Below are 25,876 nucleotides of genomic sequence, written 5' to 3' on the forward strand. Positions count from 1 at the left end.
GGATAGGGGGCTTGAGGTCAGTGTGTGATGGGAACTGTCTGTGTTGTAGTAGCTAAACAAAGTGGGGTGAGTTAATGACAGGGTTTTATCTTTAATTTACTATCTACAAGATTGCTACCCTAATGCTATTTTAAATGTATGTTGCGTGTGTGTGTTTTGTCCCTTCTTTTTTGTTTCCCTGTGTGCTGTTTAATAAAAGATACGTTAACGCAAGTGATGCTTCTGTCAGGTTGCCTAGAGCCTCTCGTCTTAAGCTGGCTCTTTATTTTCAGTAGTGTTACAGAAATAAAGTATAAAATATTTCTCGCAATGTCTGAAGACAGTCGTTCTTCTAAAGGTGCTCATGTGGTGCTCTTGATGTGATCACAAGCTAATTTCTATTAAAGAGAGAAATTGTTCTGTTCAGTTGGTATTTCTGGACATAGACATGCCTGCAACTTGATCTTGATGTGCTGACAGGTTACAGCCCTCCCACATCACTGTGGTTCAGAATGATGTCCTTTGTGAAAGCATTATCCTTGTTTTCTAAACTTTCTCTGAACTGTTGGTAAATTTACTTGGTCTGCAAACTAAGGTCTCTTAGAACTTAAGAGTCAGTTGTAGTAAAGGGAGAAATCCAAATTTGTTAACTCATGTGTATGCTTGAAGAAAACTGATTGGCTGTTGTTATATATAGGTAAACCCCAGTGATAGGTACCATCTTATGCCTATAATTACACCAGCATACCCACAGCAGAACTCTACCTACAATGTGTCCATTTCCACACGGATGGTCATGGTTGAGGAATTTAAACAAGGTAAGTATTATCTTATGCTCTCTATATAAATGTTTTCAAACGGATTTAAAATAGTTCCATTGTGGGTATGCTTTGTGAGGGGGGAGGTGGGAGGATGTTAAATAGCTTCTTGACATAAGACTCTCTTCTGAGGGAGGTAGAACCTGGCCTGTTACGCTTATGTGTCTTGAAGTTCCAAATTCAGTAGAGCGTAGTAATCCCACTTGATCACTGTTTCTAGGCCTAATATAAGACAATATACTTGCTCAGAGATGAGTCCTCTAGATTTATCCTAGTAATCTACTTGGATAGTTATAGTAGATAAGAGAAGATGTTATCAAAGCAAGAACTAGACTTGATACAGAGAGCAACTACCAGTAGTGCTCTCAGGCAGAGCAGCAGCTTATTGTCTCACTGTTTCTTTGCCTTGTACAATGCCTTGCACAAGAGATGATTCAAGTACTGTAAGGAAAAAGATCTCTGTCTTCTTTGGACTGACTAGTTATGTGGCGTACATAAAAGATTAAATTGAGCTGTGTTACACTGCAAAGGAAAAATACATGAAATTATCAGTCTGATCAATTAACATACATTTCTAAACATTTTATTGAGGTTCTTTTTAATAATATGATTTGTATAACTAATGACCACTTAAGGTATGCCTGGAATATAAAGCTTGTTGATAAATTCCTTTGAATTTGAAGGGGGGAAATAATTTGTAGTAACCTTTGCTAAGTTAATAAGCTGTTTTTACTCTGGGTACTAAACTGTATTTTTAAAAAAAAGTTTAAATGTTTTTTTATAATTTAGGTCTTGCTATCACAGATGAAATTTTGCTGAGTAAGGCAGAGTGGTCCAAACTTTTTGAAGCTCCAAACTTCTTTCAAAAGTACAAGTATGTATTTTATGGCATGGCAGAATATTTTAAGTTTTATCAGTTAAAATATCTAATGATGCTCTGTAGCACAGGATCTTAAATATACATACATTAGACTTCCAAAAAGTGTTTTGTTAGGATTTTTCTATACAGAGGGGGAGTGAATGCACTATTGTCCTTTCTCTTAGAAAATGAATAATTTCCTCAGATACTTTTTTTTTTTTGTCTTTAGCATGTATTTCAGAAACCTGTTAGTCCTTGACCAGATATTTAGAATGTCACCAGTTAACTATACAATTGGTATGCTACCAATAAAATTGAAGACATATCAGCTGGTTTGACTAACAGAAATGTTCGTTAGTGGTGTCAGTAAGCATTCTAAAAATGGGTCTTGCCTCCCAGGAAACAAGATATTAAAACAACTAATTCTGAAGGTCAATATTTAAGATGAATACGTACTTGAAACTGTGTGTTTTCTTCTGTCAATATAGTCAACAGTTCATTCTGATAATAAAAGATTTTTTTGCCATTGTGTTGACTAACTGCCAGATGTACTAGCTATTACTAGATTTTTTTCATTAAAGCTTAAGGCTTTGGGCTCTTTATTAATACTCTTTCACACCTAGCTTCTCTGATTTTGTAATGTCTCTAAGGGAAATACTGAAGTTCACACTTCACATTTTTAGGGTTTCTAGTAATATGCTTGTGGGGCAGAAGCTTGTCAAATGTATATGGACTTGCTGAAAGCTGTATTTTTATAATAAATATGGATTATTAAAATATGGACTACATCTTCATTGCCCTCAGTTGAAATTGGAGACCCATTTTTCTTGAATCAAGATCAAATATATTTTACACTTGTTTCTGTGTTGGGTGGTTGGTTGGTTATGTACTAATCTAAACAAGATTGAAATATACAGTTCCCCCATTAAAAGAGACTGATGACCTTCATAATGTGTCTGTGTTTTGTTTCTATACCTTTTGCATGATAAAAGCTTTAAAACATTTGGATGGCTTTTATGTTGTACCTTGGAGATTAAGTTTGAAAACACTTAAAAGAACACTGTAAAGTTTTATTATTTTTTTGAAGTTAAAAATGGGCTGCAGACAAATCAGTTTCTGCTCAAGAGGCTGCTAATAAGTTCCCTAGTATATTTTCTTTGTTTCTTTTAAATCTAGGAAAAAATAGGAAATGTTAAATGTCATTTGAAATAATCTTCATTTTAATATAGTTTTTTGTGTACCAGCTTTAGCCATTTTATCAGTTTTAGCAATAAAAGCTTCTCTTACCAACATTAAATATCCAGGTTTTGTATGTTTTGCACAAAATGTCTTTGCTATAATTTTTTTTTAACTGTGGAATGGTATTATGGAGCCTGCTTTAATTTAAATTACCCAAGATTTTCTCTGTTTTACCTTAGTAAGTTAATTTAACGCTTTGGTTAGTAATCTTTACGAAATAAAATCATTATATGCAGTTATCAGTATGCAATAAACGTGGTTCTGTTGGTCAAATCTCCTTCTGAAAGCTAGATGTTTCGGATTTTTTTTTCCCCCTCTTCACGCTCTCCTCCTGTTTAAATTGTAGATGCCTTGACTTGTTCCTATTGCTGAAATTCAAAGCAGTGTGCAGTGCTCTGCCAGATAAGAGAAGATGTGATCCTTGCTCTGAGACATACTTTTAAAAACATTTTTTTTTTCTGAAAGCTTAGCTTTAGAAATCTGTATCACTCTCAATGCCAATTAGTTGCTAAATATCCACGTTGATTGTAAATGCTTTCGACTTGTTAGCTGTGTTTAAAATAAACAAACTTCAATGATGTGTGACTAAGGCAATCTGGAGGCTACTGCATAACTTCCTGGCAGGAGCAGATTAGAAATTGGGAAAATGGGGAGAGCTGTTTTTATTTTATTTTATTTCTTATTTTTTTAAATGTCAGCAATTACTTGGAGTTAGGGAGTTACAACGTGTTATCTGCCCTTCATGTAGGTTTAAATTTTTCAGATGGGGGGGGAAACAACAACAAAGAACATACACTTGCTGGATATGGTGTTTTACAGGGAAATGACAAGAATAATTTCAAATGGATATAACATGAGTATGAAGTGTTATGTGAGAATGAAATTATTAGAGCTTAAAACCAAGAGGAAAGTATGTTCATGAGAGAAATAACATTTAATGAGCTCTAGCATATTGTTCTCTGTTATAAAGACAGATATGCTGCTAAATAAGTAGAATATAAAGATACCTTTTAAAAAGGTACTTGGAACACTTGCCTTGATAGGACTTTAGATAAAGTACTGGATAATTTAAAGTGTAAATGCTGGACAGCTTAATAAAGAAAAATTGAAATGAACATGTTCAGGTGTTCTCAGTTTTTCCAGAAAGTAGTATGACTCTTAAAAATACTTTGGTTTTTTTGTAGGTACAGGTGTTAACGGTGTAAGACAATTCCCATAATATCTACATTAGGTTATTTTTATGAAAACGTAATGCTGATAGGGAGATAGTGGGAGAGAAACAGCACCGGTTTCTAAAAAACAAACACCCCCCCCCCCCCCCAAAAAAAAAAAAAAAAAAAAAAAACAAAACAAAAAACAAAAAAAAACCAAACCACCACAAAAAAACAACCAAAAACAAACACCCCAAAAAAACAAACCCAAACTTCAAAATAATACCCTGCATCTAAAAATCACCATTAAGAGGTAGAAGCTTTAACTTCAGATTCTTTTTTTTCTGTATCATGAAGTAATGGATATTTCTGAATTAGACATATTCTTTGTGATAAAATTACAAATGAAGAACTGATAACAAATCTTGTCTTTATAAAATTTAGCAGTGAGATCTTGGACTCTTAAGTATGTCTTAATTTTTAACAGCTTGTGCTATTTAAGTTTTACTGAAAATGGCAATAGCAGATTTCCAGTGATTGATTCCTTCTCAGCCCTGTTTAACAGTTGGGGGTGGGGTGGGGGGGAAGAAATTGTATCTTTTTTCTTTTTCAGCTAGCAGCTAGCACTACCTGAGCAAAAATAGCTAATTATTATACTTATTTTCATAAATGAGGCTTAGGGGTTTTTTTTCTAGGTGCTCACCAGCTAGTTGAGGCTTTTAGACAGGCAAATTCAAATTTTTTTTTTAAATTGTTCTTCAGAAGTTTGTTTCAAAGAGCTGCTTTTAATAAGTAACTGGAAGATGAGTTTCTTCAAATACTTGCAGATTTGAGATTTGTCTCTTTCCGTTCATGCATGGTTAAAAACAACAAAAAGCTTAAGTTGTCTTTTCTACTAAATGAAACGTTCTGCAAGTGTGTGTGGTATGTATGATGTAGGAATCTTATGGTGGATGATAGTTGCATATTTAGTACTCCTTAGAAGAAATTGGTATTAGAAATTAGTAACTTCTCATACAGAATTTGAGTAAAGGACCCTTATTATCTTTTTTCTTTGCTTTTTTTCCTTTTTTTTTAAGGAATATAAATGGTTGAGTCATGGTATCCTACAAGTAACTAAAATGAGGATTTCAATAAGATGACAGGAAAAGCTCCTTAATATTTTTGTATGAAGCAGTTAATACTGCCAAAATGCAAAATATAAGTAGATAAAATGCCCTGTTCAGAAGGGGGAAGAAGTTTCTCCAAATCTCTCTTTTCCAGTCCTCTTATTTCCTTTACATTCTCTGACTGAATTCAGAGGACTGTAGCATTTTGCAGGGGTTTTTTTTCTTCTCTTGCCACTTAAAGCTAAGTACAGAAACATGTAGTTACTGATTTGATATTTTGATTTACTGTAACAATTTGAAGGCCTGTAGCATCGGACTCTGCATCATAGTTTTTCACCATCATTGGCCTTGTGTTCCTTTCTATGAGGTATATGTACTAGGGCCTAATCCCTCATGTTACTACTGTTCTTTAAATCTGCTCTGAAGATACCTAAATGTAGCGAGTGTATCAGTGTAGAGTAATGCCAAGTTGGATGACTTAGGATGTTAAAGTAGACTTCCCAGCTAAACTTCTGAAAAACCTGACTGTAGACATGTGAGGTTCCCCCACCTCCCTCATTATGAACTCAAGTTAAAAGTAATCATCTCCCATTCCATGGTCCTTGGGCTTCTTTGTTTAAAATACCATTCTTGCTTTGTATACTGTTTCTTTGGAATTTACTTACAGTGGGTATACACTGATTATCCTGGAATATAATTGAGATCTTAAGGATTATCATCAGAGGAAACATTCCTTGTGAAGTTTCAGATAAGTGTCTTCAGACAATTCTAAAATGCAGATACAAAATTTTTTTAAACCACATTTGATAGTGTTATTTTTGACTTTGAATGCATATGTGCTAACCACTCTTCTAACTATTCAGAAATAATGTTGTGACTAAGACAACTGACATGTATAGATGGTTGTGAACAATTGTTTTTACTTGCAAGGAATCTCTAGTAGTCAGTTAAATCCCTAATCTCATTAGGTATTGAAATATCTGTACTGTGTTTCAACTAGTGCTACATTCCTAGCCTTTTATTAAGGTTACTGTTATTAAAGTGTAGTTGCAAATGTCCCTAAAATCTGAAATGTTTCGAGAAGTCCATTAGTCACACGCTTGGGGGACATAGCCCCTTTGTCTACTTAACAATGCTTAATTTTATTATAGGGTATATACTTAAGCTAATAATCTGTAGTTTGCAATGTAGAACTTAGTGCAAAGTTTTAATATTAAGGTTTGAATGTTTAGTTTTAGAAGTATAAATAGAATAGCATATTGTCTTTATCTCCAAAGGCATTATATTGTACTTCTAGCAAGCGCACCGACAGAAAAACAGCGACTAGAATGGTGAGTATAATGCTTGCTATTTAAAAGAAAAACAAAAAATGCCAAACAACAAACCCAAACAAACAAAAGTCTGTCAACCTTGGATGCAAGGGAATATCTAGTGTATCTGGTATCTTTTTAATGAAACGAAGTGGAGCTTCAGTGTTTCAAAATTAAATGGATGAAGGTGGTACACTTTTGAAAAACAGTAAAAATGAAGAACCAGGGAGTGAAGGCTGTTGCTTGAATTTTGCTTTACAGCACTGTCAGGTTCACTTCACAAATCTTATTTTCTTAAGCCTTAGGTGCTTTTTTTAATAAGCAGTGTGAGGACGTATGTTTTCACTTTCTTGAAATACTATTTCTCAAAACAAAAATACATTTTTTCCCTAGTTTCTGCTCTTTGTATTAGAGAAGTTTTAAGATTGTCAGATATTGGGAACTTCTTCAACTTTAATCTGAAACAAAAAGAATATTGGAGAAATATGTAGGAGTTTCTTGCTGACTGCCTTTTACTTGATGTGTAATGTCTTGCTATTTAATTCCATTTGTAAAATGAGGCCATAATGAGAGCGTCAGGGCATTCTTAAGCTTTCCTTGCATTAGTTTTTGTAACGCATTCACTTGGTTTATTGATCTGAATTAATCTGTCATGTATAGTGCACTAGTTCATTTGTAGTCTCAAATATTGGTATAAGGAGAATGTTGAGGATTTTATCCTGATATATGATGTTAGATACTTCTATTATTTCATATTAATGAGACCTTGCTAATAAATGACATTTATGCAGGGTGGGCTTGGTGGAGTCAAAAATCCGTATTCTAGTCGGAAACCTGGAGAAGAATGAATTCATTACACTGGCTCATGTGAATCCACAGTCATTCCCAGCACCCAAGGAAAATCCTGACAAGTAAGCAAAACTGTTTTTTCATGTAATGGCAAGGAACTAACTTAGCTAAAATACCAATTAATTAATAAATAAACTAGTATTTTTATAGAATCTTAAATGGATTAAGTTTTAATGACAACATCTAAAGGCAAACTGTTTTAAGCTCTTAAGTACTATTTGTAAAATTAGATATTCTTTATTCTGTATAAGAATGTTTTGAAGCCAGAAAATAACTTTAAGGAAAGAATGTATTTTTGCTAATAACTGTATTTATTGTGTAATTTCTTGCCAGTAATTCATGTTAGCTACTGCTACTTAGCTGCTGTTGTTTGAGCATCTAGTATCAGTTGATAAGACAGTTTTAATTATGAGGCAGCACTGTGAATCGGGTAGAACATCAGGCCCAGTAGAACCGAAACCTTGAGTAACTAAGTACATTTAATGTTAGATTTAGCAGTTGAGAATGCATTTCATTTAAACTTGGTAATGGCTGATGTTAGAATTCCTTGGGATGTAGAAACAGTGGGAGAATACCAAACACTTCAAAATGGGAAGGAGTTGAAAAACATATATAATCCTAAACCTCTCTGCCATCCCTTCCTCCCCCACTCAAAACAATGACTGTAGGTGTGTGGGCCTTTTTTTAAGACTTTATTTGATTTCTAGATAGTGTTGTAATTAACTTGTAAGGAATCATATTTTTGTGTGAAGCGTGAAAATGGGGAAGAAATTTTTGTCTTCACTGGGAAATGTGAAAAGCCTTGTTTATCTTCCACACAGCCTTTTCCAGACATCAGCTGCTTCAAGTGACAGTATGGTGCTACATTTTTTTTGAAAGTTATATACATAGATTACATGCATGTTCCAAGTGAAATTGGACAAAAGCAGGCAGTACCTCGTCAGCACCATTTTAGTGGGTAAATACAGCTACAGCTGCCTGCATAATCACAGGCTCCAATTAGCTCTTATTTCAGAGGACTTGATGTGGGCAATGCTTTTAGGAAAGTTTGTTTTCCCTGTATAAACAATGTATGTTCTTCCACATGCCTGCCTAAATTTGTTCATTGGTTGATTGGAAAACAGTGTTCTTCTGAAATAGTCTTATAGGGAAGAGACATTTGAATTAAAACATTAAATGTCTTGAGCTGCTATAGAAGTATTACACTATATTCTGTAATAGAATATAATTGTTCATCTTCCATGTATATTATGTGAAGGTGAACTGTCAAAGGGAGGCTCTTCTTACCTGAAAACTGCACTTTTTGGTGAGTTACAGCTAAGAAATTTGAGAGTTGAAGACAAGTTTAGGTGGCAAAATGGAAGTTATTTAGTCAGGGAATAGATTCTAACTACTTTCAGGATCAGGTGCTGAAAATCTGTCATCTTTCAAATCTATTTCCTTTACAGTTGCGATGGCTAGTTGTAACTCCTAAAAATGAGAAAATCTATACAGAAGCACAGTTGAATGAAGTAATCTACTGAGGATCTTAGTTCATTAAGTTTGCTGGAGATAGATGTGTCAGTGTTTCATGACTTATTTTGCATTGCGAATGAAAAGGGAATGTCGTTAAGTCACCTTTGATTTTTGTCTTTCTATGGCTAGCTCCCCATTGCTAGTGGAGCTAAAATGTACAACTGTTGTCTATTGCAGCAGATAGCTTATTATTCAGTTCTTCTGTCAGTATTATATGACTGTTTTATGTAAAATTTTCCAGGGAAGAGTACCGTACAATGTGGGTGATTGGGTTGGTGTTTAAGAAAACCGAAAATTCTGAAAATTTAAGTGTTGATCTTACCTACGACATTCAGTCTTTCACAGACACAGGTGAGTTTAGCTTTCTAGATGTTCTGGTATTAATAAACTTGTTGAAGTTATTGTCTTTGTTCATAATGTGGTATGTTTCAGTAGTAGAATTGTATCTAGACATAGAATGAAGGATTCAGCTAAGGAGTTAGGGTGTTATTTAATGAAATACAGTTTTAATGAGTTTTAATGCTTCTAGACACTTCAGACTAATAATTTTCAGTTTGTTTTCATTAAAACTGATTAAAATGATGCATACAGATCTTTCGGATCTTACTAAAAATGGTACATTATATTGTGATCTTTATTAAACAGACAAACTGGTTATCATATGCAAGCTACCTAGCCTAACCTCATTTTGACAATATGTGTATAGTTTATTACTTGTTGAAACTGAATTTATCAGTGGATTAAAGCTGAGCATCTAGTAGACTCTGGAACAAAATGCCTTTTATTCCATGGCATTTCATACTAGCTAGTTGGTTCAGTAACTTTTACTTTCATGTCCAACACTCAGTACAAGAAACGTTTTTGCTTTTTCCGGTGTTTACTTTTTGATTCACGAAAATAATATAGAACATGCATAAGAAATTTGTAAGCAAAGAACTGGTAACAGCTGGAGAGTGTGACACTCCACAGTCTAAGATGAAGAAAGGATGTTTGACAGTATGTTTGACAGGCTTATCTAATAAATTTGCAATATCTTTTTTAAACAAATGGGAGTTAAGGCTCAAGTATTACATGTTTACAGAGTTAAAGGAATAGGTTCAAGTGCTACCTAAGGCAACCCTGGTCTCTGTATTTCTAAGACTCAGTAAGACTGGAAGTGAGGAAATTGTACACCTCCACCCATGCGGTGTGGGTGTATTGAGTGAATATAATACAAATATACATATATATTTTTAAGTAAATCATGCCAAGGTTTGAAAGTTCTTTATTGTCATATATAGCTACAGTGGGGGGTCTGTGTGTGTGTGTACATATATATATGCCTTTTTCAGTCAAAGGGATTTTTATCTTCTTGAGAGATGGAATATTCCTTTTGATTGTAAGTGGTGAAGGTGAAACTATAGACATATCATCCTAATTTTTGAGAATTTAGAAAAAGCATAATAGCTTGGCTGCTGCTTTGAAGGAGTAAAGGAATCTATGAATTACAGTTTCTCAGGTCTTTTATTGTTTATAAACAGATATTTCAATAGTGTACTTGTCAGGTTTTTGGTATGAAAATACTAAAACTTGCAGTTATGATTTTTGAATCTGATTTACTTGCACTACATTCACTAAATTTGTCTAAACATACTCAATTCTGAATGAAGTAGCATTTCATCAAAATCATTGTAGACTGTGATGCATAGTTTTTTGTTCAATTTGTAAATACACTTCCAAAAGTAACCAACTAGCAAACAATTTCTGTTTGTGTGCTGTGCGTTTCTGTGTCATCTCAAGTTAACGTGGGTCTGTCTTCATTGTTTTTAACCCATCCCGAAAACTTCTGTTCGCCCTGTCTTTTGGAATAGATCCTAAGATCTTATGACAACTACCAAAGCATTTTCAAGAGTGAAATTGGGGAATAGCTTGCTTTTTAGTGGGAGCAGGGGGAGGAAGAGAGCCATGAAGAGCGGGCTAGGTTTTCCTTGTATTGAAACTTTGGTAAGACGTAATGTCAGGAATATGGAATGCTTTAACCACGTCTGGCTTTCCTGAGCGTGCCCCTACCTTAACTGTAACTTGTATGATATTTTACACAGAGGCTTTATGAGCTTCTTCAATACCAAGAATTAGTGTTGTAGGCTCTTTAATATGCAGTATTCACTGAGCTCTTTGTGTGTCTGTCTCTTAACAGCTTTTTAATTACACGTTCACAGCCTTTTCAATGAGATTCCTTAATGTTTGTAGAATAAACAGTGAATAAGAGAGATACCTCTTAAGTTTTTGTATTTAAGATCTACAGAACAATTTTTTTTTTATTCATGCGTCTGCCGCAGCTTTGTCCAACATTGTATAGGACGTCCGTGTGAAAGAACAACAAATTCTTCATTTTTACCTGGCTTTACTTGAACCCAAGATGTTGGGTTGTAGTGTAGTTCCTTTACTAGCACGAACTGTGTTGACTCACCAGAAGTAAATGTTCTGAGGTGAAGAGAAATAGCTCATTATAGTAGACATAATTTAAAAAAAAAAAAAAAAAAAAAAAAAAAAAAACCAAAAAAACAGAAAACAAACAAAAAAAACCCAAACCCAAAGCAAACCAACCAAAAAAACCCAAAACACAGCAGAAAAAAAACCAAACATAAATCACCTTTGTATAAAAACGTAGTGGTATCCGAGTTGCCAGAATGATTTGTAATATATTAGCTGGCACACAAGCAGTAAACTCCTGAATTAGAACCCATTTGTTGTAGGAGCTGCATAAATAAAAACTGAATCTACTGTGAAGAAAATAGTTTTATGTAAATACTGTAATTCTTATGAGGAAATCTTATTTCTATCTTTAGTCCCTTTGAGATGAAATGAAGAATTCACTTCAGAGCTGTCACTGTTAAAACTTGTTAACAATATAGCTTAGAGAACTGTGTGCTTGCAAGGTATTTTTTTTTGGAAAACAGGTCACCTGTTTCCAAAGTAACATTTTAGTGTTTGTACTATCAGTGCTGGCATAGTAGGCAGTTCACTTTCTTCCTCCAGAATGAGGAAATGCTATGCTTGTTCTTGAGGGTAATAAATGTTCTGAAATGCGAATTGTTTCTGCCTGGACAAGTAAGTGGACTTTGCAAAATGCTTCAATATGTCTTAATGTTATTCTAATTGTGTAGTTTATAGGCAAGCAATAAACAGCAAGATGTTTGAGATGGATATGAAGATTGCTGCAAGGCATGTGAAACGTAAGCAACTTCACCAACTGCTACCTAATCACGTGCTTCAGAAGAGGAAAAAGGTAAACTTGACTAATATTTGAGAGCAATAAAAATGCCATTGAGAAATGATTTCTCAGCTTTTTAGATTTACTAATCAATGAACTAAAATCACATTTTGAAAGCTTAGTTTTACCTGTATAAGCAATGTGATCTCATTTGACAGTAGCAGTATTACCAAATGCACTAAATATAATACTAGATTTCTCAGAATATCAACAACATGGATAGTATCTTCAGGTCTGGCTGAAATATCGTATTTTGTTGGCCTTCCTAAACTAAACAGCTTTAAAACAGTGTAATAATAAGGTTTTAAAGCTCTCCTGCTATTTTAACATGCAGGTCGCCTAGAGGAAGCATCTGTAACAATACCAATAGAACAATCAGTCAAGCAATTCTTGCTATCTCTCCAGCTTTTTCCTCTTAAGTTGTTATTACTTAGATTTTCCTGTAAGTCTCCTAAATGTAAAATTGCAAGTCATGAAATGGCTTGAGTAGAATGTTGAGTAGAATGTTGAACTTGTTGCTGCCTTTTTGTATGTAAGATGGTAGTGTGTTGCTGTAACTGAGGTTGAATACTTTGAGGGTAATTTGAAGGAAAGTATTCTTCAGCCTGCAAATTGGCAGCTTGTGGTATTGTATACTCTTTTTAATTAAGAGTAAAAGATTGAAATGACAGTTTTGATATCAGGAAGTTGCCCGTTGCCTAGCTAGGGTTATTTTCTCCCTCAATTTATAGTTTACCTGTGTGGCCATCCATGAGAATGGTAGCAAAATTTTTAATTAAGCTGTTGTGTTGGATGTGATTTACTTTCAGTGGAGGCAGAAAGAAGGGGGTGGAAAATTGAATTTAACAATTTAGTCTGTATTTCAAAATCCCTGCTTCTTTGTGTTAGCTTAATCTGAGAGCAATACAGGTTTGCTTGTTTTTGTGAATAGCTAAACCACTGTTACATACTCTGTTTTAGGTATATCTGAATAACATGCTTTATTACTGTAGCTGTTTTGTATTAACTGCTTTTTTAAAGAATAGGAAATCTTGTATTGAAACCAAGTGTAAATCTGTAATATGTTTCAGAGGATAGTGGTGAATATTAAGTAATGCATCTCTTTAAGTAGTACTGTGTCAGAGGAGGGTTTTTCTTTTCCACTGACTGTCTGAGTTCAAATCAGTCTTTAATTTCTTTGTATTAATTGTGGTTTTGGTGTACATCAGTGTTACTTTGAAGTTAATGAAAGCAGTATCTATAAGCCCACAAAAACGAAGAAACTTGAAATAAAGCTGAAAATACAGTCACTAAATATCATAACAGTTCATCTTATGTTTTTGAACCTCATTGGTTCAGACAAATCTGTACCTGAATTGTGAACGTCAAAATGTAAATGCTTGTAGTGATGGGATAGTGGATTATTTACATGTAAAAGGATTTGAAAATTGTCCATTTATGTTTTGCGTTTTCAAATACTCCTACTTTCAGGGTGCTTTTTTCTAAAAATGTACTTAAATTTAACTGCATTTGAGGTACACATACATGCTTAGTTCATGGTGGAAGCTCATCACTGTTAAATCACCTCTCATTTCTTTTTTCTTCACAAATGTAACAGCTAACATTTTGCATAACTGAAATATTACATCATTTGAATCTTTGATTTTTAAGCCCTTAATAGGACTAATGTAATTTTCTTTTGTCTTGTGGATTGCAGCATTCGACAGAAGGGATCAGGTTGACAGCTCTGAATGACAGCAGCCTAGACTTATCTATGGACAGCGATAACAGCACATCTGTGCCTTCGCCTACTAGTGCTATGAAGACGAGTCCATTGAACAGTTCTGGAAGTTCTCAGGGGTAATGAAGACTTTCAGTCTTGTTGCTGCTTTCTGTTCCTGAATTACTTGTGTTAAAAGCATAGCAAATACTGCATGCGCAAGATACTACAGTTATCAAGGTGTGAATGTTCCAAACTGGAGCTTGCAGACATTCTTATTTCCAGTTTGAGCACTAGAGCAGGGCTAAATTTAGGGTATAGGAAGCATGGCATTGGACTTCAGATGAGGAATTATAGAGTTGGGTAAAGATGCTTAGAAGAACAAGGTGGTATAAAAACTTGGGGACACTGCAGTAGGAGGCTGTGAGGGGTAGTGAGCAGGACATCGAGGTGTGAGAGTGAGGAAGAGTTATGTGAGTTTTGGATCAAAATGTGAGACAGTAGAGAAGTTTAGGCTTTCTGTGGGAAATCAGTAGTGCTACTGCTATTACTGATGATATCTATGCAAATTAAGCTTAGGAACATAATTTTCCATTGTATTTTCAAAGTGTACATATTAATGTTTATCTTAATCCTAACTTTCTGTATTAAGTCTTTTCCTATCTAAACTTCAATTTGCCCAAGTAAAATGAATTCTACTCTCTCTTTCAAGAGTCTCATGTTTGTCCATTTGATACATTGAGAAGTTAATGTCAATCTCCTACAATTGTGCAGTATTAGTTGTGTATTATAGGATGTTGTGTAGAATAAAATACTTAAGTTCACTAAACTTTTTCCTTTTGACAAGTGCTCTTTTAGTGTTCCTTGGCAAATGATTTTCAATAGTTGATGCCACTGACCATGCTATTAAAACAAGTCTATGATATCTAGGATGTCACACTTGAAGTGGAAATTGCCCTGCGTTGATTTTAGGCACATACTGCTTCCCTGTTTCTCGAAAATGAAAAACAATTTTTTTGGTCATGTGAAATCCCAGGCCTTTGCTGGGAAGTCCAGGCTGAGATCATAGTCATAATAGTGTGTGTAGATTGAAAACAAACTTTCCGTTCTAGTTCTACACTGGTTTTGTTCCATCCTTCAGGAAAATAATTGCTACATTTTCCCCTGCACCTTATTTGGGCAGACATTGCCTTAATTTTTACCTTTTTTGAATGCAACTTCTTACTGGTGTAAAAAACTGTCTCTGAAGTGATTCAGATTAAATACTTTAAATAGCTTCCATTGCTCAAGTTTCATAGTAGATTGCCAATGCTCATTTCTGTCTTCCTACTGTGATGTAGTATTATAAGCTCTGCTCTGTAATGTAGGTAAAAGCCTATCAGCTATGGTTACTGGCTATGCATATGACGTGATGAAAGGTGGATCATATAGCACCATAGCTTTACTAATGTTCAGCATTTCATCGTTTTTCTTTTTAGCAGAAGCAGTCCTGCGCCAGCTGTAACAGCAGCATCTGTGACCAACATACAGGCTTCTGAAGTCACTGTGCCACAAATAAATTCCAGTGAAAGCTCAGGGGGTAAGGAAAATGGCATAGTGTATTGTTTCTATTGATTTTTGGGTTTTGTTAACTTTTATAAAGCAGGTTTTCTTCCAGTTTGAGGTCTTTCCTTAACCCGTGCTGTAACATGTTCTCCTTGATAGACAGATTTAACTAACTTTTTTAGGACTCAGGGAATCATGGTGGAATATTTTGTGCCGCGATATTTGTTTATTCTTTTATTGTTAGGGATTTATATTTGCCATTCACAATAGCAATAGTTTTCTGATGACCTGATGCAGGTCTGTAGTTCAGTTGGTCAAATGAGGAAAAAACTATCTAAAGTCTGAAGAGCAATTTTTGTATGTATTTTTAATCCATTTTATAGTTAAACCCAAGAGGTGGTTCTGTACTGTCTGTAATCTGTGCTCCCATGTTCCTGCTCCTTGTGCTTCATGAAATTGATTCTGGGAATGAAAAAGGCTCAGATGTAAGCAGAACACATGCTCCTTACTGACGTCTTTTCAGATATGTCCCACTGTGTGTGCTGACTTTATCCTCCATGTTTTCTACAATAAAAAGTACACTTCACTTAATACTTTAAAAAAAATTTTAAGAAGTTGACTTTTTGGTGAAAGAACAAAGGCATCTGGTGAAAATGTTCACTTAGCAGAATCAGCTACTCTTTTTTGGTGGAACTTTTAGCTGTACACAAGGAGCAAGTCAGAAATAGATAGATGGAAGAGGGGACCAACTGGTTAGTCTTTCAAGATGAGATCTCTCTTATTTCACTCTGTCATGTGGTCCAGTGGAGTCTTACTGTTCTCTGATTTTTATCGTAAGTCACAGGTGCATCAATGTGAGTAAGTTTGTCCATGAGCACTAAATGGACCTTAAATAGCATGGCTGTTTTTTAGATTGAGAAGCATATCAGAAGTTGTTAATTCTTGTATTTTGGTTAATCAAAAGCAGTCATCTGATTAGTTATTAATTAAAAATTTCCTCAGTGTAATTTTCCTCATCCTGGAGCATCTCCCTATGTGCTCTTATTGGTTTGAGGTAGGCAATTGATGAGGTAGAGCTTTGTCATATGGAGCATTTTTCAAAAAGTTGTATGGAATGTCAGATCTTTATCTGATGCTCTGTGGTGACTTCGTATCTGTCATTGCTTACTCTGAGCCTGAGAAACAATAAACTTCATGTTTGAGTGACAAAGGGAGTATCAGATTGCTCTTGGATTTGATTAAGGCAGTCTTTGGCAATGCATATGTACGGCTGAGTACAGAAACACTAAAACTTCTTTGGGTACCAAGAATAATATAGTTGTATTAGCACAGAGCTCTGTCTGGGCTAGTATACCCTGCTGTTAAGCAGGGTTAATTAGACCAAGCAGAGTGTCACTGACATGGCTACCCTGTATCTGGTGCAGGAGCTGTCTCTCTGAATTACTTTGAAACTTAAACTGTGCTTTGTATGCACACCTGCTGTTCCAAACATGATGCTTTTACCACTAACTGTACCACTTCTTTGATGCCTACTTGATACCAGTGGTTTTGAATAGAGACCAAAACCACCAGTGATTGAACTGAAGCGGTTGTGTCAACTCATCTTGTTGAAGCTTTTTAAATTTTTTATCCATAGGTACTTCAAATGAAAGCATTCCTCAAACTGCCACACAACCAGCCATTTCTCCGCCACCAAAGCCTACCATCTCTAGAATTGTTTCCTCAGCGTATCTATTAAATCCATCACCAAGAACTTCAGGAAATGTTGCAACAAAAATGCCTAGCCCTGTCACAGTAGTGAAAAGGAGATCTTCTCCCCATAAAGAAGAGTCTCCCAAGAAAATGAAAATTGAAGAGGTATTTGAGATTTTGAGGTCATACCACAGCAATGCCCAAAACTTTGAATATTCATTTCAGCTGCGAAGTGCTGATTCTCATATTCCAGGTTTCAAATATTTTGTTAAATGTGGTGTATATTTCCTACTCTGATTGCATTGCTGCTTTATGTATTCAGCTTGCTTAGGTGTTAGTGGTTTTTTATTATGCTGATATTTATCACGTGACACATGTACAGCATTAGCACAAATGCTTAGATTCTAAATTCTTGTCTTAAAAGCAATTTTTTTGTTAGAGTATAACATGTTAAGTCTTACAACTAGTTCTGTCTTAAACACTTTACAACCTTATTTTCTTGTTCATTTTTTTAAAATATGTTTTTATGATTTTTAATAGTTTCTGGGTTTGTTTGCATTTCAGCAGGATGAAATAAGTGAAGATACTAGCTGTATAGATTTGAATGAGCATGAAAAAATGGAAACGAAGGTATCTATGCCTAGACCATACAATTTTGTGTATTTTAATCGGGACTCTTCCTTGTGAAAATTACTGTGTTTCCCTCTAGGAATGACTAAGAGTGTTTGTAGATATAATATAGACTCTCCAGTAAAGATACCGAAGTTTATGTTATTTTTCAGTGTATATGTCAGTATTAATGAATTGCAGTACATTACCCACTGCCAGGCTAAGCTAAGTCTGAATCCATGGTCACATAGGACAGTGATTTCTTTGCTGGTTGTTCACACAGTGTTATGCATAGTGAAAAAATTTATGATTATTTTTATATTTAAATTTGTTAAATTGTATCAGGGATGTGTCGATATGCCTTGCTTTGCCTGCATCCTGAACTCTATGTATGTTACTTAGCTAAAGAACAGTTGTCCTATGTATTCCATTGGGATTTTTGCATGTTGGGCTGAGAATCCCGAAGCCAGGTGCTACCTTGTTCGCTTTTTAGATTTAAAAAACCAAAAAAATCATATGATGGTAAATAAATCTTTTCTGATAGTGAAATTATTGTATGAAGCTACAGCATACCTTTTGGGGACTTCCAGAGATTCAAGCGTCCCCCTCCAGTATCTTGTAATTTAGCATACAATTTTTCTGCTTATTGGTGAACAGAAAGGGTGAAAGTCTGTCTTTAGCCTTATGATAGCAGCTCTCCACTTGGGCGTATACAGTTTTTATAGGGCACGTTCTGTTGTCTTTGGAATACGCTGGAAAATATGCCAAGAAATTAAAATATCTGTTAAAGTGTTTAAGTGCTTTGGTTTATAGTTTCCACACACTTAAGTAAGGAATTATATCTTGTCATGTAGTCACCTTGAAATCCCTTTGAACTCAAGACAGGTGAAGGCAGAAATGCATGTAAACATTTAATCCTAACATTGAAAATAGATCCTCTGGATACCGATCATTATAAAAGACATAGGTAATCCTGTCAGCTTTTATTGTCAGTCTCTTCGAAATCTTATGTCCTCAATATGCATGGAAGGAAATGGAGGAATGAACTTCTTTAACATAAACGTAGGTTTTTCTCCATTGAAATGCATGCCTTTTTGTTAGGTTTACTAAATGGTACAGTTTTAACTAACAGGCTGTTTTCATTAAAATGAGAATGTGCCACTGTTCTGCTTTAGCCATGCAGTCCCACTGTTTTGCCGGAAAAACTGCCTCTAACATTCATCTGCTCATCCAGAAAGCTGATTCAACCCATTAAAGTAGCAGGAAAACTTTTCTGGCAGAATGGTGAAAGGAGTGGAAAAGCAGTTGAATTTGCAACAAATTCAGTAGCTTTTCACATGGTCGTCCCTGATACTACACTTTTTGTCTTTAATGAGTTGAATGACATGCAATGTTTTCCTATAGGATTCTGTATAAAAGGCGTTAAGTGGTTATAGAAGTGACAACTGAGAAGTGATGTAACTTGTGTGGATGTCAAATTCCTAATCAGCAGAACATTCTCTAGTGTGGTGATTTCTGTATTAGAAAAGGAAGGGTACCAATGCAGCAAGTACCGATACTTGCCTTTTTTTCTTTTGCTGTATATGCACAACTTAAGGCATTCTGGTTAATGGAGTTCTGTATAAATAGCTTTTATAATTGGAAGTGGTGTAACTGTGTCGATGCTTTTGGTTTTTTAGGAGCAACTTGAGACAGAAGTGAATGTTAATTCTCAAACAGAAACTGTTCAGACAACTTCTCTGCAAGCTCCTCAGGTACTGTTTTTAAAAATAACACCTGTGTGTGTGTGTGTGCTAATCTGTGGTGAAAACATTGAAATTAAAATGAGTCCAGATGTTAAAAATAAATGTATAATTTTTAATATAAATCCATTGTATGGAAAACTGCTTGTTGTTACTGTCACAATTTTTGTGTTTTAGATGGTCATTGATCTTATTGAATGTGCATTGTAGCTAAACATGTATGGCTTGCCATACAAACTGACCGAAGCTGGATTCGCTCTTCTGAATTGTGCCTTCAAAGTAAGGGGCTCAGTTTATTCCTTTGTGCTTTGCACATCACAGAATAATCCTTTCTAACAAGGAAACAAATGCTTTAAATAGCTGCTGCTCAAAGATATCCTGGTAGAGGTTGAGAATGTCTGAAATGTAACTTCAGATTCTGATGTTTGGCGTGAGAGAGAGAGAGAAGTTGTAATCTTATAATTCATTAGTCATCTGTGTTGCTTCACTGCAGGTATTACAAGTGTAAGGAGCATTGGAAAAATAGACATTAAGTTAAGAATTCTGTGGCATTCACTTAAATTTTTGTTCCTAATATTGTAACAACTTTTAGAGAACACATCTTTGTCTTTACTAGCATTTTTAATCTTCTCTTAGTGCTCTACTGATTCAAGTTTCACTATCACAAAGCATTTTATGCACACTTTACTCATTAAATTATGTGTAGTAAATGTATTGATTGAAAATGGAGATATATTGCAACAGCATTAATGGTATTTGTTATCAGACCTTTTGAACTATATGAGCAGTACCGAATAAAGGTACCAAAATTGTTTGGCAAAAACTCTAGATGTTACATGGGCACTCTAAACTACTTCAGGGAAATTTGTAGATCATTTAGTACACCAAGTTTATTTCACCTATTGTTGAGGGATGATTATATAAAGCTTTGTTGCTTTTACAAATTGAGTAGTTGTTACTTTAGCGAAAGTAATCTGGAAATTGCAAAAGAATGGTGGGCCTCTTCTGTCATTTTTCAGTTTTCTTGTTGGCTTTGTTTAAAACACTGCTCATGTTGCAGAAAATAGAAGCATGTTAAACTGCAGGTCAGCACCAACCAGAGTGGGCTACTGGGGACCAGGGGGAGGTGGGAGGTCAAAACTATTTTGCCCTGAGTCCTTGTTGCATTGTGCTTTGCTACCGTATCAGTCAGTGTTAACTTGGTTGATTTCTTTTTAATAAAACAACGATTAAGAGCAGTCATTTTAATGCAATTTTTCCCATGTATCAAATGTACCTTATATTAATTTTGAACGTTTATAACATAAGAAAACACTTTCTGACAAATCATGGGAAGTAATGCATAATAACTGGGTTATTGTGATGTCAAATAATCTGCCGAAGTGGAAGAGAAACAGTTCAAAAGTAAAAAACCAAACAAACAAACCCAAACAACAAAACAAAACAAAAAAGAATAGAGGCTTGTTAAGCATGTGAGAAATTAATGAATCACACTGAATCTTGCGAGTGTTCCTTTTCTGTGTTTTCCTTTATTTGGCTTTAGATAGAGTTTTGCTGAATAGGATTTAAGTCTTAAGCAAGAAAAAAGTGTTCAGATTATTTTCAAGGTGAAATTCTTAATGCAGTCATATAGCACTGTTTTAGAGTTAATAGTATGTTTTCCATGTAGACCTAAACCATTATGAAAAGTTGGAAATTTGGCTGTAAAGAGCTTTTAAACAGTCTGAAATATAAATGTGTGAAGACACATATTTGCATTGGGGACAGTTTTTCATCATTCATCTGTAAGGGGCTGAGGCTTAACACTGAATTGTTCAAAGGAATTTTTAAGTACTAAATGTAGACTAGATAGCAGATGTCACTGATCAAGCACCCTTATTATGTGGATATTATGTTTTATTATAATACAGGTTATTAATAAGCTCAGCTTTATCTGCAGCACTTCCTAATTTCTTGCAGTTGTCGAAAAAGGAAATGCATACTATGAAAGACTCTTGTACAAATTTTCCTTAATAATGACTGTGTAGGCAAAGGAAATATCTGCTTCTATATTTATAATTTGTAATTATCCTTATCTTGCTATATTCTTAAAAACTCTTCTAAAGATCTTGTTTTTGAAAGTTAGTGCCAATTACTACAATATTTTTCTTTTGATATTTACAGCATTAAAATACAACCAAACTTCTTTTCTTTTCAGAAAACACCCAGTACAGACCTTTCAGATATCCCTGCTCTCCCTGCAAATCCTATTCCTGTTATCAAGAATTCAATAAAACTGAGATTGAACCGGTAAAAACAACCTCAGGGGTCCATAAACAGTATCTGCCAACTCAACCTGTTGTCTTCTAATGCTAGAAAAAAAGGAGAACGGAGGGTGCAAGACTAGAACACGATCGCAAATGGATTTAGGTATATTTTGTGCACTTCCCTTTCTGGGCTAAAATCACCACTTGATTGGAAGTCCAGGTTAGTATGTGAAGCCAGGAGTACAATTAATGTGTTAGCAACAGTTGCATTAAATATTTCGAAGGATTACTGCCTTTAAGAACATGAACACTATTTGTAGCCATATTTGACATTCTGATTGAATTTGTTTGCATTGTTTCAAAATTGAGATAAAACTGGCATAAGAATCCCTTAAATGCACTTTTATGTACTTTTTTTATTGGAGTATGACTAATTTTAGATCTTCAGCTGATACACTTTTGTTTTATTGAAGAATTTCTTCAATAGTAGTAATCTGCAAATTGGATGACGTTCTATGATATACTATACATTGAAAACAAAGTATATAGTATATCTAGTTCAACTGCCATCAAGCAGTAGTAAGCCTTTAAATTGAAATGTCAAATCTTGAGGTTATAAGACACATGTTGAGGAAGTAATTGGGAAGTTTTGGTATTGGTGGGACATGATTAAGATGTGGTCTACTTTTATTTATAGGATTGTTTTAAGGTGCATACAGATCAGCAATCAAACAGCAAATAAACTTTCCTTTGAGCTAATCAAACTCCTTATTTCCTTTTTGATCCTTTTATTTCTTGGGAAAAGCTTTTGCGTTTAATGTTGGTGGTTTTTTTTTTGTTGTTGTTTTGTTTTGTTTTTTTGCAGCTTGTATGCACCATATAGGACAATAGTTATTTATATAAAACAAGAAAAAGCCAGACCCTCATTTGTGTTCCCCCTGCCCCTTACGTAATCGTAATATCTTGTGGCCTGTAGGCACAAATTCAAAATTTTGTCCCATGACTAAAGTGTTTTAAGTAAAAATTGCGTGCCTGTGAAATATAACACCTGTCTTGATGGCCTTTGAATCACTAAATATAAGATGATTTTTGTACACTCCATAAAAGTCCTGTATGCATTAAAAAGCTTCAAATTTTAAATAAAGGCAAAAAGATTTTTCCCTAAGAATTTTAACCTTTTTATTTTTAGATGGCTCATCAGAAATAGTTTTACATACTGAACAACATTAAATTTTTAAAAATCATATTTCTAGTAAGCACTTGACATCTAGTAAGCTCTCTTACTCCTATTTTTTGTTCTTGTAGTCCTATCAAAAAAGATAAGTAACAACTTTTTTCTTTTGAAAGAACTGAATCTCTCATGGCAAAGAACAGCAGTATTTGAGGAACATGAGGGATACCAACAGTAATACCAGATGTAGATAACAAACTTCATGTTACTATTACTTAAGTCTGAAATATGTGGGATGTCAAATCATACTTCCCATACTTTGATTAGCATGTTTTAAGAACTCCCTTCTCCCATTGTGCTCCATCCTATTACACGTGCATCTTTCATGTTAAAATTAAATTACTTACACTCTTCCCCTTATCCTTCTAAATTAATTCTCCAAAGTCAGAGTGTAGCTATCTTTTACTTAGGCTGTGCAGTAACTGAAGGGTTTTTTTTGCCATTTGTCTAAGATGTCTAGTATACAATGTTTCTCTTTTCCTTGCCCTGTGCAGCCTGCTGTCCTCCACCCCCCAAAGAAGGTTATATTAACAGTTGAAGTGTACAAGGTGTCTGTGTATTTTGTGTAGCTATGGAGTTTAGATCGAAATTGCCAGGCACAAATTTAGTCTTGTCATTTTGTTTACACATCAGAAAATCTTTTTCATTTTATTAAACGTTTCATGTAACTGCACCCAAGTTTTGCCAAGCTGGAAACTTGGAACCTTTCTGTATAGTGACTTTTTAATTCTAGTTTTCATAACCTGGAGATCAGACTGTTGCTTTCGCATGATGTACGTAGTGTCTCATGACTGGAGTTTGCTTTGTTTTATAGTATCTGTACTCCTTGTATTTTTCAAGAGCTATTTTGTAAACAGATGATGTATTTCTCCATTGAAAACACAATAAAAAACAGCACAATCCCATAGTTGTGTGATTTTTCTGAATGTACAAAATTGATTTTACTCTCTTAATTCGTACTTAGCTCTTAAATTTTCTGCTAAGACAAAATACAGTACGGCCTAAAAGAAATAGTTCTCTAAATAAGCATGATGTTAGGTATAGGAAGTGGAAGTAACACTCAGCAGGATGTTGAGTTCTAGTCTGTTAAAGGGAAAGGTTGTGGATTGTGCAGTGGCTTGGCGGGAGCAGGGTTTATTGCCCACCCCCCCACCCCCCCAAAAAAAGCCCAAACAAACCAAACCACCATTTCAAGAGCATCCATTCCTTGTCTCCTGAGTAGGAGTCCATCTCAATCTTAAATTCGTAAAAGCTGACAAAACTAGAAGAAATGTGTGCATAAACAATTTGGGGCTATACTATTCTCTTTAAAAGTTTGAAGTCCATTTTTTAAAAACATTAGCTGTAACAGTTTTGGCATCTTATGCTTGCTTTCCTCGCAAGTGACTATTTCTTATGTCAGCAGATGGCACTCTTTCTCTTCTTGTCAAATAGTTTAAGCTTGCCCTGAAATAAAAGTAAAAATTACACATAGCTGTGCATCACTTGATTGATTTTTGTATCAGCATGAGCCCAATCCTCCAAATGCTTGATGTGAGTAACTTTAATAAGTAGCCTCCTTTTGACTAAAATTTCTACAACTGCTAAAATCACTGATGATTATGGTCTTCATATTATAATTATCCTGCCTAAAACAATAAACCTTTGTGTTGTATATATTTTTCACAGCATGCAATTGCTTGTCTTGTTTAGAACAGATTCATCATCTTTATATCTTGCCCGCCCTGTCTCCCTTTCATCACAGCTGATGTTATTTATGGCTTTAATTCCTCTTTTATTTTCACCAACCAATAAAAATCTGCTAGTAGATACACAAATTTCTGTTCAGTGTTTCTCAACCTACTGGCAATAGGTTTCAGTAGGCTTGTTTTTCTGCGTTACCTGTCATGAACCTCCAAAATTAAGTTGATGGACTCATAAGGATCTGCAAACAAGAAGCTGAAAATTACTGTTGTAGCCAAAATAATTAACATTAATAAGCCATGGTTCTAACAGATGGCTTTAGACATACTGATTTGAATCAGACATTTGAGTTGATGAGTTCTAGCTAAAGTTGTGCTTCCTTGCTGTAGGTAGTATGTGTGCATGCAATTTCTTAGTGCATTTCTTTTTTTTTTTTTTTTTTTAAACTGCAAAATCTTTAATCTTGTAGCTACAAGTATATAGTAACTCAGTAGTAATAAGTATCAACTGATAGTAAAAGTACCTTAATGAGAAAACAAATTTTAATCAACAATAAAAGCTAAAACTGAGTTCTTCAGCTACTAGAATAACCAAAAATAATTCAGTATAGCAAGAACATGCTAGATATTACTGAGCCAGAATCTACTTAAATGCAAGAAAAACTACTGTGGTAGTTACTGAGGAAGCAGAGTAGGTTTATTTTGGAATACATACTTTTTTGGAAGTTGTGTGCATTTGTACAAAAGACATTTCACATATTGAAGTGATCCTGGCATACTTTATGTAACTTTATAAACACACTAGTTGGGTAGCTTTGCTATGCTTAATCTCTCTTTGGCATCATTGTGGCTGAACAATACTTACCAAAAATTTTGTCACTTAAAAATGTGCAAGTCTTGATAGTACACTCACGAATGTTTGTATACACGTACCTTAGCAGAGTACTGGGTAGGTTCACTTCAAAGATCCAATGTTCATACTGGAAAAACATCAGTAATAAACCATTTTTAGTTTAATAATCTTGGTAAATTAAGGATCCGTTCAACAGAAACAAAGCATCTTGAGTTTGTCGATAGAGACAGATGCAGTTTGATATGTCTACAAAGTTCAAACTAATAATTTGAAATATCTACAAACATCAAACATCTGCCGCTATCACCACCAAAAGAATGCAAACTTTGATATCAAACTTCAGAGGGCATGTTTTATTATGAAAAAGATAATATGATGAACCACTGCTGGATGTCCCATCTGCTTTTTGGATATTTAAACTCTAATGTTTTTTTTAATAAAGTTTAGGCATATTTGTATTGTTCTGACTAAATTCTGGAATGCTATCTTTAGGTA

General features: G+C 34.6%; 1 protein-coding gene across 10 annotated transcripts in view; it reads left to right on the forward strand.

The window, feature by feature from the left end:
- Positions 1-22,553, forward strand: part of PAPOLA (poly(A) polymerase alpha) — a 46,043-nt gene extending 23,490 nt beyond the window's left edge. For 4 of the 10 annotated variants that reach the window (XM_075503549.1, XM_075503548.1, XM_075503542.1 and 1 more), the window contains 12 exons: positions 677-797; positions 1,587-1,671; positions 6,433-6,486; positions 7,257-7,376; positions 9,071-9,180; positions 11,976-12,097; positions 13,779-13,921; positions 15,260-15,360; positions 16,963-17,183; positions 17,583-17,648; positions 19,307-19,381; positions 21,567-22,553. In XM_075503549.1, the coding sequence (XP_075359664.1) occupies positions 677-797; positions 1,587-1,671; positions 6,433-6,486; positions 7,257-7,376; positions 9,071-9,180; positions 11,976-12,097; positions 13,779-13,921; positions 15,260-15,360; positions 16,963-17,183; positions 17,583-17,648; positions 19,307-19,381; positions 21,567-21,662 (1,314 nt within the window). In that variant the 3' untranslated portion in view covers positions 21,663-22,553. Of the gene's footprint in view, positions 1-676; positions 798-1,586; positions 1,672-3,241; positions 3,614-6,432; positions 6,487-7,256; positions 7,377-9,070; positions 9,181-11,975; positions 12,098-13,778; positions 13,922-15,259; positions 15,361-16,962; positions 17,184-17,582; positions 17,649-19,306; positions 19,382-19,579; positions 19,649-21,566 lie in introns of those variants that run through there. The other 6 variants (XM_075503552.1, XM_075503546.1, XM_075503545.1 and 3 more) reach the window with 6 other exon arrangements.
- The last annotated feature ends 3,323 nt before the right edge of the window (positions 22,554-25,876 follow it).

This window comes from Mycteria americana, chromosome 5 (genome assembly GCF_035582795.1).
Source record: "Mycteria americana isolate JAX WOST 10 ecotype Jacksonville Zoo and Gardens chromosome 5, USCA_MyAme_1.0, whole genome shotgun sequence".
In the NCBI taxonomy this organism is placed as follows: Eukaryota; Metazoa; Chordata; class Aves; order Ciconiiformes; family Ciconiidae; genus Mycteria; species Mycteria americana.